The sequence below is a fragment of the Phyllostomus discolor genome, chromosome 8 (assembly GCF_004126475.2).
Source record: "Phyllostomus discolor isolate MPI-MPIP mPhyDis1 chromosome 8, mPhyDis1.pri.v3, whole genome shotgun sequence".
Taxonomy (NCBI): domain Eukaryota; kingdom Metazoa; phylum Chordata; class Mammalia; order Chiroptera; family Phyllostomidae; genus Phyllostomus; species Phyllostomus discolor.
In genome coordinates this window covers 87984492-87998954 of record NC_040910.2, presented here as the reverse complement: position 1 = coordinate 87998954, position 14463 = coordinate 87984492, and the positions used below count along the sequence as shown (strand labels likewise).

The window sequence follows — 14463 nt, the reverse complement described above, 5'->3', positions numbered from 1 at the left end:
ATTTGTGTACACATATGTGCATGTGCGTGGAGTATTTCTGGGTGCCATATACAAAATGTTTTACCTATGGGGAGTGAGACTAGCTTGGGAGGAAAGTTAAAAACTTCTTTTTGTACATGTGTCTATGTTATTTTTAATAATCACACTTATTTTTTGATTGCTACAGTCAATTTGCCCTCCAAAATACCATCTTATTTTTGGGCATACACATCATTAACATTAGTGATGTACATATATAAATTTACTATATATAACAAATATACAGTCTTAAACATAAGAATGAAACTTTTTCCAATAAATAATCTAAATCTTTATGTATTCCACTTGAATTTCTAATTTGTTAAAACAGAAACCAAGTGGCACAAGTTGTACCATTGATGGAGCACCTATGGATGCTAGGTACTATTCCAGAAGTCTTTGTAAGCTATCTGCCTCTGTCTTTTCTACAGCTGTGTGAGGCTGATATGATTGCTCTTTGCATCCATAGGTGAGCTAGCAGCTTCAGTAAGATCAAGCAACTTTCCCAGGGGTGGATCCAGGTCTTTATGATTTCACACCCATCTGGGTCTGCAAAATAGGGAAATTTCACTCCAACCCATCTTTGCCCCCACCTGAGCTACATTAGCATCCCTGGTGACTGTGCCTTTGTTCTTGGTTATTTCTAGGTTGAGCTGAGATGAGGCAGTTTGCCTTTGTTCAGATGCACTTCTGACACTTGGCAACCATGTGTCCTCGGGCGAGTTACTTAATTTCTTTATATTCTGGCTTCCTAGTTTGTAAAATGGAGAAATAGAGTCTTTGACACAGAGCTGTTAAAGTGTGAGCTGTTGCTACCACCATCGTCATCACTGGTGTGGTGATTGCTGTTTTAACAGTTCGCCCAGGGGCTTGCATGGTCAGGTTGTTTGACCATTGCCTTGCTTCTGTAATGATGTAGTCCTCCCAAAGGGTGATATCTTGAAATCCATTGGTGATCCATTATTTTGAGTTACTAAAAATCATTTTGTTTTCCTGAGGAAAATAGGTACGTTAATGACTAATCAAAATGGTTCTGATTATAAGTATGAATCCTGCACACCCTCAGAGTGAAGAGTGGTAATTGTGTTTTAAAGGGGACTTTGAAAGACTCTTTATTTAGCTAACGCAGCAAGTCCCTTTTTCCAGGACAGATAGACAGATAGGCAGTGTGGATGGCCTATTTTTTTGCATTTTTGCTACATTATATTTTTGAAGCTGTCTAAGTCATATTTAGACTTAAGTTTATGTCATCTCTATGTTTTCTTTTCATACATTTTCTCAAAGATAGAACACAAGATAATAGGTTGTATTTTTGTCTTATAATTTTGTGAAAAAATGTTTTGAAGTTTCTTTTTAATGGCTTGTAATTATTTCTAAGACTTTTTAGTGAAGTATGATGTGGTCTGGTAGCTTGTCATCACAGTGCAGTTAGGTTCTGTGATAGGAAAGATGAAAAAGAATGATTTAATACCACTTATTATTTTTACTTGAATCTTTGATTAAGACATGAGTTAGGAGAGGGTGAAGAAGAGTAAAGTTGAATCAACCCCAACCTTTAAATACTGCTTTGCAGTAAAAGAAATACATTAATTCAGCTTATTATAGAGAACTTTACTGATGGAAAAAAAAGGCATTAGTTTGGATTTCTTTAGATACCATTTTATAAAGAACTACCATCCAGATTACTTAAAAATTCTAGGAGTGCACAAACAGAATTATTATTTTTACCGTGTTATATTTAGGTTAACTTTACATAAATTAAAGTTTTATATTTAAATTTATGTTGTGTTCTTTAAACAATACACATGTTCATACCTATAAGAAAGGACATGAAGAATAATTATCCTATTTTAAGTGATTATAGAAATCTATACTTTTTGCATCTTACTTTAATGAGATCTTTCCATGGGTTACGGGGTGCCTCTTTATGATGTGGTTTTCCAGGAATGCATTGTGGCAAAAAACTGGGATTGTGTTTGTGCTTTAAAAGTGTCTCCCAATATTGCTTGTGTTTCATTTTTTGCCCAGTTTAACAACTTGGCCAGCAGATGGTGCCCAAGTATAATGAAAATGTTCCCTTTGATTCTATTGATTTGTGTGAAAACAATTTTCACTTTAAAAATATTGATTTAAATTTTTAGTCTGGATACTCAGAAACTACAATAGGCTCCTTTTACCTTGTTAACCTTCATTTTTGTATGTAAATGACACACTGTAGATAGCTCCTGCTCCTAAGTTGTTGAGTGAATGTATAGGGAAGCTGATTGATACCTTTCCTTCCTAGGGATTCTTTATGCTCATTGGCATAAGTAAATACAGTTAGGATTACACATAGTAAAACGTCCTTAAATATTATTCACTAAAAATACACTCATTTTATTTAAGAATAGCCCTGTTGTTTGAGAAAACATATTACATGGCAGCAGCACTGTCCAATGGAACTTTCTGCTGTAGTGGAAATGTTCTATAGCTGTGCCGTCCAAATGGTCACCACTATTCACATGTGACTCTTCAGCATTTGAAATGTGGCTAGTGTCACTGAGGAACTTAATTTTATTTATTATTTTTAAATTTATTAAATTTATTGGGGTGACATTAGTTATAGAGGTTTCAAGTGCACAATTCTATGACATATCATCTGTACATTGGATTGTGTTCACCAAAGTCAAGTCTCCCTCTGTCACCATATATTCAAACCCCGTATCCTCTTTGACCTCCGTACATTTTAATTAATTTAAGTAGCCATAGGTGATTAGTGGCTCCCTTACAGACTTGGAGTTCTAAACCTGGGTCTTCTGTTGGGTTGTTGCAAAACCTGACCTACTAGATGAAGGGCAGCTGACGAGGCGGGGAAATGGAGTGGGAATAGGGGCTAGGAGATGGGTACGTAAACTGCCTGTGCCCCAGGGGAGACCTCTATTCTGTGCTTATGCAGCTCATTGTCTTCCTTTTCGATAATGGTCACCCACGATCAACTTCTAGTTGCTCCTCTTTTGGTCGGGTTTCAGAGGAGCTCTATCTACCAAGTCTTAAAAATAAGAAAATTCATCATTTATCTTCAGAAAAATAATAATTTTCATCATTTTGTTTGGGTAGAACACTTAGTATGGAAATTGATATTTTTGGTGCAGTGAACATTTGTTGGGTAGACACTTAACCTTGAGCTCTACAAATAAGACTACTACATAAATGAGGAATGGAAACTGTTTCTTAGGGTATCAATGAAACATACCTTTCACACATTCATAAAACCACTCAGCTACTTACTAATTTTCAACGTTAAATACTAATTAAACACATTCTTAGGTGTTTACCAAGGTAAGACCAAATGGCAACACATTGTAACTGAGGTGGAATAGCTTAGAAAATAATGTTCTTGCATTTCTTTTTGTCCTTTTTTCCCCCCAGTGAGTCAGATTTTTGACAAACTTAGTCACTTTTTCTTTTAAAAATATTTTTTAAGATGTATTTATTTACTTATTTTTAGAGAGTGTGAGGAAGGGAGGGAGAAAGAGAGGGAAAGAAACGTCAACATGTGGTTGCGTCTTGCGTGCCCGCTACTGGGGACCTATCCCTCAACCCAAGCATGTGCCCTGACTGGGAATCGAACCAGTGACCCTTTGGGCCTTAGGCCAGTGCTCAATCCACTGAGCCACACTGGCCAGGGCTTAAAAGTATTTTTAATGAGTGGGATTTTATGACAGCACCTTTGAATTTCACAAGCAAGTTTTTTTAATGAGATCATAATATGGAACAGTTTTGATTGTCCTTTTACTAAACAAAAGAGAATGACAGCTTATAAGTGTATTATAAAAGTTAATTTTAAAGTGATAAAATATTTTTTCAGTGTTATATTATTAAGCCAGAGATATATTAGTAAATGTTGATTTAAATATGTGGCTTTTAAAGGTGTTTTAAAATTTTTTTAAAATAATCAAATGTGTTATTTTAAAGGAAAAAATGGGAAAAATATGAAGACTTAAATATTTATGAATCTCTGGTCATTTATTTTTTTGTCAAGCTTCTCATTTTTTTCATTTAGCCTTGTTTTTCTTTTTATTCCTAATAAAGTTCCCTTTGAAAAATTAAAATAAATACATGTGGATCATTGAAAGGTACTTTCATTTTCTTAATTTCAGTGTTATTTGATACTTGTCTGCATTATTATTTGTTATTTATTTTTATTTTTCATTCATATTTAGCAATACCTTAAGAAGACTATTCTGCAGATGGCATATAACAGTATTACCTACTGCTCAGATGAATGCCAAGACATGAAATCTGAAGTTAGTCCTCATTTTAATTTTTTATCATTTCTAATGCAGCAGTGGTATTACTTCTAAAATGTTTTACACCTGTAAAACATGGCACACATGTAAAATGTGTATGAAAATGCACAGGTACAGTTTAAAGAACAGTTATAAGTATCCCTCTCCGTTTAACCCAGCCAGGAAGTAGCATATTACAGTACTCCACGAGATCTTCGATGTTCTTTCTCCATTGCCTCCACTTCCCTTCTCCTAAAGGACCAACCATTGTCCTGTATTTTGTGTTTATCGTTAAAAAAAACCACTTTATGTAAGTGGAGTCATACTATATGTATTATTTGGATCCTTGCTTCTTTCTCTTATAGTTTCCAGATTCTCCCATGTTAATATATGGAGCTGTAGTTCATTCTTTGTTTTGTGATAAACTTTTAAAATCAATGTATAATATGCAAAAACCAAGACACACAAATCTTAAGTGTAAAGCCTGGAAATAGAGGGGAAATGCTTTATGATAATGCACTTGACAGTGATTTATTGGATATGATATCAAAAGCACAGACAACAAAAGAAAAAATAGATAAACTGGACTACATTAAAATTAAAAACTTGTTCATTGAAGGACCCAATCAGCAGAGTGAAAAGACAACCCATGGAATGAGTGAAAATATTTGCAAATCATATATCTGAAAAAGGATTGATATCCAGAACATATAAAGAATCCTACAATTCAACAACAAAACAAACAAGCCAACTGAAAAGTAGACAACGGACTTTAATAGACATTTCTCCAAAGAAGATATATTGTACAAATGGCCTATAAGCACATGAAAAGATGCTAAATGAGCATCACTGATTATTCTGTAAATGCAAATCAAAACCATAGTGAGATACCACTTATTAGGATTACAACTATTTAAAAAAAACAAAATAAGTGATGACAAGGATGCGGAGAAATTGGAGCCCTTGTGCACTGTTGGTGGGAATGTAAAATGGCATAGCTGCTGTGGAAAATAGTATGGCAGCTTCTCAGAAAAGTTAGAATCACCATATGATCCAGCAATCCCACTTCTGGGTATGTGTCCAAATGAACTGAGAACAGAGACTTGAACAGATGTGTGTACACCCATGTTTATAACATCGTTATTCACAACAGCCAAAAGATGGAATTATCCCAAATATGAATCAGTGGATGAATCGGTAAGCAAAATGTGGTATATATATACAACAGAATATTATTGAGCCTTAAAAAGGGAGGAAACTCTGACACGTTACAACATGGATGAACCTTGAAGATATTATTCTAAGGGAACTAAGCCAGTCACAAAAAGACAAATACTGTATACTCCACTTATGTGAGGTACCTAGAGTACTCAAATTCATAGAATGGTGGTTGCCAGGGGTGGGGAGCTCATTGTCAAAGGGTACAGGGTTTCAGTTTGGGAAGATGGAAAAGTCCTGGAGGTGGGTGGTGGTGATGGTTATACAACAATGTGAATGCACTTAACAACCACTGAACTGTATATTAAAAATGGTTAAGATAGTAAAGTTTATGTTAGGTATAGTTTTCCACAACTAAAAATAAGAGAAAGAAAACCCAAATTAGCAATATTAGGAATGAAAGAAAGAGTAGGCTACATACAGATTCTACAGACATTAACAATATGAGAAAATATTATAAATGACTTTATACCAGTGAAAAACTTGATAAAATGGACATAATTCTTGAAAGACACAAAAATCAATATTGACTCAATAAAAAAATGGGAAATCTAAGTGGCCGTATCTCTATCAGTGAAATTTAATTTGTAATTAACCACCTCACAAATCTCTAAGCTCAGATGGCTTTCTTGGTAAATTCTCTCAGGCTTTTATGGAAGAAAATTATAACATCCTACATGATATTTTTCCAAGAATAGAAAAAGAGGGAATGCTTCCTAACTCTCTTTAAGTCCACATTTTTGTTTCCATGAAAAGACAAAGACATTATAAGAACGTAACACTATGTACCAGTATTTTCTTATATACATAGATTTAAAAATTTGTAATTAGCACACTGTATCCAGAAAAATATAAAAAGCATATTATATCATGAATGATGGACTTATCCCAGGAATAAGAGGTTGGTGGGCACTTGAGAATTTATTTCATTACATAAACAAGTCATGTGATCATCTCAATAGATGCAGAAAAACATTGAACAAAATACAACATCCATCTATGATAAAAACTCTCAACAAATTAGAGATAGAAAGGAGCTTCCTCAGTCTGATTGAAGTTTTCCATGAAAAACCAAAGCAATTAACAAAAAAGTTCTTAACATTCCTGACTTGGAGAATTACTGCTGCGGTGACAGACAGCAGCGTTGGCGGCGGGATAGGTGGAACCATGAAACAGAATAGGGATTTGAACAGTAAGTCTCCACATACGTGTATGGTTGATTTTTCACAAAGAATTAAATGATGAAGGCAGGGTCTTTTTATGGAATTATGTTGGAAAAACTGGATATCCACATGAGAAAAAATGAAGTGGGTTATAGACCTAAATAAAAGAGCTAAGACCTATAAAACTTCTAGAAGAAAACAGAAAAATCTTTGTGACCTTGGGGTAGGCAAAGATTTCTAAACAGGTTGTAACAAATGAAGAAAAACACTATAAACTGAACTATCAAAGTTGAAACTTTGTTTTGAAAGACACACCATTTGGAAAATTACCTAGCCAGGCACAGAAGGGGAGAAAATGACTTGTAGAATATGTGAAGAACTCTTAAAATGTCAAGAAAAGGTAGATAACAAATTCAATGTGCAGAAGATTTTACGGGCACTTCACAAAAGAAAATACATAAAAGGCTAATATACATACATGAAAAGATGGTCAACATCATTCGTTATTAGGGAAGTGCAACTTGCAGAGTATCCTGTGATACTACTACATACCCACTAAAACAGCTAAAGACTGAGAAGACCAATAGGGTTACGACATAATGAAATTGGAAGCCTCCTGCAGTGTTGATGGAAATAGAAAATGATGTGACCGTTCTGGAACACGGTTTGCCAATTTCTTGCAAAGTTTAAGATAACTTACCATATGACCCCACAATTCTATTGCTAGGTGTATTCAGTCAACAGAAATGAAAATTCATGTCCACACATGAACGTTCATGGAAGCTTTATTCATAATAGCCCAAATGTGGAGCCAATCTAAATGTCCATCAGCACATGAATAAAAAAGCAAATTATGGTTCATTCATATAATGGAATATAGCAAGCAATAAAATGAAGTGAACCTTTGATACATGCAACAACATGGCTGAATCTCAAAAACATTTTCCTCAGATAAGCCAGACAAAAAATACATACTCTTTGATTTCATGTATTGAGATTCTACAAAATCAGGATGCCTGGGTTTGCAGAAAGGAGCAGACTGATACCGCAGGAGCTCAAGAGAACTTTTGGGTGTGGTAGAAAGAATCTGCCTCTTTATTTTGATGGTTATACTGGTTTATACATTTGTCAAAACTCATCAAACTCAACATTTTAAATGGGTAGATCTTATAAATAAATTATATCTCAATAAACAATGAAAGTCATATCCAGGGGTAGCAGAGGCTTCTTTGGTGTGACTCCTTCCAGTCTGAACACCTGCAGACTAAAGCAGTGATTATCCCCTCCCCCCACCCCACTCCCCAGTCCACCCACATAGCCAGTACAGCGGTGAGAGAGGAACTGGAGAACTTCCACTAAAAAAACTGCAGATGGGAAACACCTGGCACTGACAATTCTGAAATGTAGCCAGGCATCCACTCTGGCACCTGTTTCTTGATTAGGGTGCAGTGAGGCTTCCTGGGAGTGTTCTGCATGGCTCTGGGTTTTTCCCTCTGAATTACCTTTCTTTTTCTTTTTTTTTTTTTTAAGATTTTATTTTTATTTATTTTTAGAGAGGGAGGGGAGGGAGATAGAGAGAGAGAGAAACGTCAATGTGCGGTTGCTGGGGGGTCATGGCCTGCAACCCAGGCATATGCCCTGACTGGGAATCGAACCTGCGACACCTTGGTTCGCAGCCCGTGCTCAATCCACTGAGCTACGCCAGCCAGGGCTGAATTACCTTTCTTTTACCATTAAGAAATAACTTGTTTTAAGCTGAGTAGTTTCCTCAGCCTGCTTCTCATTTGTAGGAATTTGGGGACTCACACTTGTTTTCGTTTTGAATTCTGTGCCCCGTTCACAGCAGACTGTGTTTGTGTTCTTTGCCTTTCTGTGGCCCATCATCTTCTCATAAGCCGAAGCTTTCGGAAATCATCACCCGCACTGGTTTTCAGCTTCCTCTCAAGAGCAGGGAGCTCCATTCCTGCCCCCAGTGAGTTTGACTCTATTCCTGTACTTTGAGGGACTTGGAGTCCCTCCTGCTTCTCTCCAGAGTCACATTTCCCTGTTAGGTCCAGTTGTATCTGGAACCCAAGCCTGGCAGACCTTCAATTTCCATCCTTTTCATGGCGTTGTACTTTTGTTCTAGCTGAAGGGGGTCCATAAGTTACTCTCTCAGGCTCTTCTCTGATGCAGTTTTAACTTCTATTGTCACTACTATATCTTTAATTCTTATTTCTCAAGTTTCTGTTTTATTTACTCCTTCTGGAATTCATGTTATTTCAATGTTGGAGATTTTAAATCTGTATCTCTTGCGTTTTCATTTACTATATTCATCTTTTTATTTTTTCCTTTGTATTCTTAGAATATTTCTTGAACTAGTTCCCTAATTCACTGCTTTGATTTTGTGCTATATTTAATCAGTTATTCTCTTCCATTTGGTTTTAAAATTTGGTAGTGCTTTTCATTTATAAGCACATTTTTATGATCACAGGTTGTTCATTTCCTTTTTTTTACCTCTGAAATGTTCACTTGAATCACATTAAGAGCACAAATGAAAAAATATGTTTTAGAAGTTTCTCCCTTTAAAAAAATGTATTAAGTTTCTTTTGCAGGAGGACAATTGATTGGTCTTCCTTTAGGCTTTTAAATCTTACGTGTCATTGCTTATTTCTTTGTAGGGACAAGTCAGTGTTTCTTTGGTGTTTGGAATAAACATTTCTGGATTCCTGTTGAAATATTTTAGCATTAGGAAAAAAGTGAATGGGAAAAATTTGTGTTTCCTATACATTTAGTTTTACTAAACTAAAGAGGAGTAAACAGGCTCTTTCCTGGCAGGGCATCTTATAATGTGATGAAGCTTTTCTTTCCGTGTTAGTTTCGGCACCCTGAGGTTAATCAGGCCACAGTCTCTTCTAACTGGCACACGTACCACAATCATGAGCTCACTGTAAATCATGTCCCCTGTGCTAATTGTAGGCTGTCTTTATGAGCCCCATGACTTGCTAGTCTGGGTGACAGGCAGCACCTGTGATCCTTCATAAGAAGGCTTATAGGGTTGAGCTTTGCCTTGCTAGCTTCTGTCTCACTGTTCACCTTGACCTCCAGCCCCATCACTGTGATTTGGAGCTGTCTTAGTACTTACTTAGAGTTTCAGTTAATTATGTTATCCACTGGAGACAGTCTCAGGGGCAGGAAATGAAACCTCTATGCCTGATGGTCTTTCTTGTGCCAGCCAGATTTTAGCAATAATACTGACAATCTTTCATTGATTCAGCTGCCTTCACCCAAAGCTGGCTTCAGCAGTACCTCTGCTTTACTCAGCCTGCACTGGAGCATGTTCTAGGAGCGATGTAGTGAATTTATTTTTGGACATGTTGAATTGGAGGTAGGGTTATTCAACTTGTATTTGTAATGGGGATGGAGGTCAAGAGAGTAATTTGGGCTGGAGATGTAGATTTGATAAGCAAAGTTTCTTATTATTTGAAACAATAAGAGTATATTGAATTGTCCAGGGAAATTATGGAAAAGAGAAATAAATAAGATTAGACACAGAACCCTGGGATTTTAGGATGTATGGGATGGGCAGAGAAAGACAAGTTAGTGAAGGTTCCTATGAAGGAGCTTTCTCAAGAAAAGAAACAGAAGAATAGTTCTACAGAGCCAATGAATGCGGCATCTTTAGAACACTGTCCTAATGTTTTGGTGACATGAACTTGGGAGAGTAGGGACAGATGATGGCTCATTTGCTTGAGCAACTAGGAGATCATTGATGACTTGACTTACAGCACTTTCAGAATGAGTGGAAATTGGATTATAGTTGAAATAGGAGAGTATATGGCAAGTTAGGGCATAGACCCAGTAACTTATTTTGAAACTTATTGTGAAGGGAAGGAGGTACATTGGTACAGAGAACAGCTACAAGTGAGTTAAAGGGTGTGTTGTGTTATGTATGCACCTGTGTAATAAACAGAGAAATGTCTCAGTCCTCTTTTGTATTAATATTTTCTGTGAGAAGAATTACTTTTAATTTTTAAGCATTTTTCAATTTTAAAGGATAACGCTTTTTATGATTATTGATTCTATTCTTAAAGAAGAATAGATTTCTTTCTATTCTTCTGCTTAATATGATATATCATACTGCTTAGTATGATATATCAGGTTGCCTCTTCCCACATACTGAGTTTTAAATGCTTCTAGCAGCTTTAGCACATTGGCTGATGAGATTATTTTCAATTTATTACTTTATCTACTTTTCTAATTTGTTTTTAAGCATTTGGCTGTCTGGATTATTGAGTAGGGGAATACAAGAAATCAATAGCTTTTTTAAAAATAGCTTTTTTAAACATTCTAAATTGTTTAGTAATTAGCTTAAGAAATGCTATTCTATTAATGACTACCAAAAAACACATTCATTGTAATCTTGTCTTTTTTAGTGTTGATTCTACATTTACTGTAACTTTTTAAAAATATATATTTTATTGATTATGTTAGTACAGCTGTCCCATTTTTTCTCCCCTTTATTCCCTTCTGCCCTGCCCCTTGCCACCAGCACTACCTACCCCCTTAGTTCATGTCCATGGGTCATACATATAAGTTCTTTGGCCTCTCCATTTCCCATACTATTCTTAACCTCCCTGTTTATTTTGTAGCTACTATTTATGCTTCTCATTCCCTGTACCTTTTCCCCTATCCTCTCCTCTCCCCCTCCCCACTGATAACCCTCCATGTGATTTCCATTTCTGTGATTCTGTTCCTGTTCTAGTTGCTTACTTGTTTGTTTTTTTAGTTTTAGTTGTTGATAGTTGTGAGTTTGTTGTAATTTTACTGTCCATAGTTTTTGATCTTATTCTTTTCCTTAGATAAGTCCCTTTAACATTTCATATAATAAGAGCTTGGTGATGATGAACTCCTTTAACTTGATCTTATCTAGGAAGCTCTTTATCTGCCCTTCCATTCTAAATGATAGCTTTGTGGGATAGAGTAATCTTGGCTGTAGGTACTTGACTTTCATGACTTTGAATACTTCTTTCCAGCCCCTTGCTTGTAAGGTCTCTTTTGAGAAATCAGCTGGTAGTCTTATGGAAACTCCATTGTAGGTAACTCTCTCATTTTTTTTTTCTTGCTGCTTTTAAGATTCTCTCCTTATCTTTAATCTCGGGTAATGTAATTATGATGTGACTTGGTGTGTATGTCTTTGAGTCCAACTTCTTTGGGACTTTTGAAGCTTCCTGGACTTCCTGAAACTCTATTTCCTTTGCCAGATTGGGAAGTTCTCCTTCATTATTTTTTTTCAAATAAGTTTTCAATTTCTTGCTCTTCCTTTTCTCCTCTGGCACCTGTATGATTTGGATGTTGGAACATTTAAAGTTGTCCTGGAGGTTCCTAAGCTCTCCTCATTTTTTTGAATTCTTCTTTCTTCATTTTGTTCTGGTTGAATGTTTATTTCTTCCTTCTGCTTCAAATCATTGATTTGAGTCCTGGTTTCCTTCCTGTCACTGTTGGTTCCCTGTATATTTTTCTTTGTTTCACTTTGCATAGCCTTCACTTCTTTCTCTATTTTGTGACTATCCTCAATCATTTCTGTGAGCATCCTGATTACCAGTGTTTTGAACTCTGCATCTGATAGGTTGTCTATCTCTTCACTGCTTCATTGTATTTTTGGAGCTTTGATTTGTTCTTTCGTTTGGGCCATATTTTTTTGTCTTGGGAGCCTGTTATGTTATAAGGGGTAGAGACTTAGGTATTCTCCAGGGCAGGGCAACCCAGGTTGCTGTGTTGTGGCACTGTATATGGGGGAGGGGTCAGAGAGGGAGCAGTGCTGCTTGCTCAGCTCTCAGGTGGCTTTCAGTCACTTACCTCACTACCCACAAGCAAATTGGGCCCTTCTGGTGCTGATTCCTGGGTGGGTGGGTTTGTGTACATTCTAGGACCCTGTAGGTCTCTCCAGTGACTCTCCAGTGAGTCTGGGAGTTTCTCCTGCTCCCACAACCCCCACAGATTTTTGCAGCCATAGGTTCTAGGGCTTCATTTTCCCACACTGGAACCCAGGGTCGTGTGGTCTGTCTTGCCTCCCAGTTCTTCCTCCCAGTTTATCTGCACATAAATATGGGACTGCCTGGTCCTCCAGCTGCCACTTCGGCCCTCTGGTACTCCAGCCGTTGCCTTGCTGTGTGTCCTCTCCACTGCTCCTACCAGTCTGAATGAATGTTTCTTCTTTAACTCCTTGGTTGTAGGACATCCATATAGTTTGATTTGCTGGCAGTTCTAGTTATTTTTTGTTTTTAAATTTGTTGTTGTCCTTCTTTTGGTTGTGTGAGGAGGCAAAGTGTATCTACCCATGCCTACATCTTCACTGGAAGTCTGTTATGGTAATCTTGTCTTCTTGAATTACTATTTCATCTTTTGGGAATACTTAGTATAGCTCACTCTTTGTGAAGGAAATCCTGATATGGCTTGTGGTTGAAAGTTAGTGACTTCAATTTATTACATAATGTTTAGTTTCCATTTCATGTACATTAAAGCAGCTGTCCAGACAATAAATATTTGTAGTCATGGAACTTTCATTGAAATAATATGAATAAAAGTATTTGAGAGACTCTAGGCTAAGGTAGGATATTGAGAATGGTATTTTTATATTATATTTTATATTGGAAAAGTCTTTTTGTTCAAGTTCATTTGGAAGTTTAAACTGTTTTCTTACTCATGTTGTACTTATCACAACTTACCTGAATTAACATAGTGCATTTTTAAGTTGACGACTTTGATTTATCTGTGATTTCTAACAGGTTTCAAATTAATTCAGACTTTCAACTACATGAAAGTTTTGTTATTTTATATACTTTAAGGCTTCATCTTAATGTGAAACATGAATCCAACAAAACTTGCTAATCTTTTAAAATAATTATTTTTCTCTAAGAATATATGCTTTGCTTTTTTTCTTTTCTTACACTCAGAATAAGGGGAAAGGAAGAGAAAAATTTAAATACATGTAGTTTATTATAGTCTCACTTAAAAATAACATTTGTAAACATGTATGTGGCGTTTGGGTGATGTTTTATTTCTAGTTTAATCTAAATAAAATAAAATATGAGAATTACAAGTTGTTATTATTTAGGTTTTTTCTTTGCTATTAAAATGTCATTGTTAATATAATCAATCATCTCATTCTTCCCTTAAAAAATTGGTAATTCTAAATTTGAAAACCCATGTCCTCCAATACCCCAAATTCTGATTGTTGTTGTTTTGGTCTGTTAGCAGGGAACAGTATGCTGTGAAGCTCCAAACGAGATCACATTCCACGAGTCCAATCTACAGAGAAGATGGACAAAATATTACCCCAAAGAGTTGTGTAAGATCAGATTCTACTTTTATTTGTTTGTTTGTTGCTTTAAAATAACTCTACAAATTTTTAGTTTCATATTGTCAAAGTTCCAATGAACACTTAAAAAGAATGGAGTTTGAAAGTTTTAGTGACCATCTTGGTGTCAAAGAGATGGTATGCTTGGTATATTCCACGTTGTTCCTTCCACTTTCTCCATGATTCGGAAGCATCACATTAATCAGTCTGTTGCCTTTCTTGTGCATTGAAGAATAACTTCAGAAAGCTTTGGGGTTTTTTTTTCATTATTTTTCCTTTTCTCTTTTATTCATTATATGTATGAAAATAGATGCCCAGTTGTCATAAACTTGAGAAATTGGGATTAATTTCTAGTGAAATAGGGGACACTGCATTTCTGATGAAGTGAACTGTTTATATATTGAACTATGAATACATCTCTTGCATCTAAGTGCTTAACAGAGATTTGGTTTAACAG

General features: G+C 35.9%; 1 protein-coding gene across 4 annotated transcripts in view; it reads left to right on the top strand.

Moving 5' to 3' along the window:
• Positions 1-14463, top strand: part of CEP112 (centrosomal protein 112) — a 334383-nt gene that overhangs the window by 16783 nt on the left and 303137 nt on the right. For 3 of the 4 annotated variants that reach the window (XM_036033460.1, XM_036033459.1, XM_036033462.1), the window contains one exon: positions 13904-13997. In XM_036033460.1, coding sequence (XP_035889353.1) covers positions 13904-13997 — 94 coding nt within the window. The remainder of the gene's footprint in view (positions 1-13903; positions 13998-14463) is intronic. The other variant, XM_036033461.1, reaches the window with a different exon arrangement.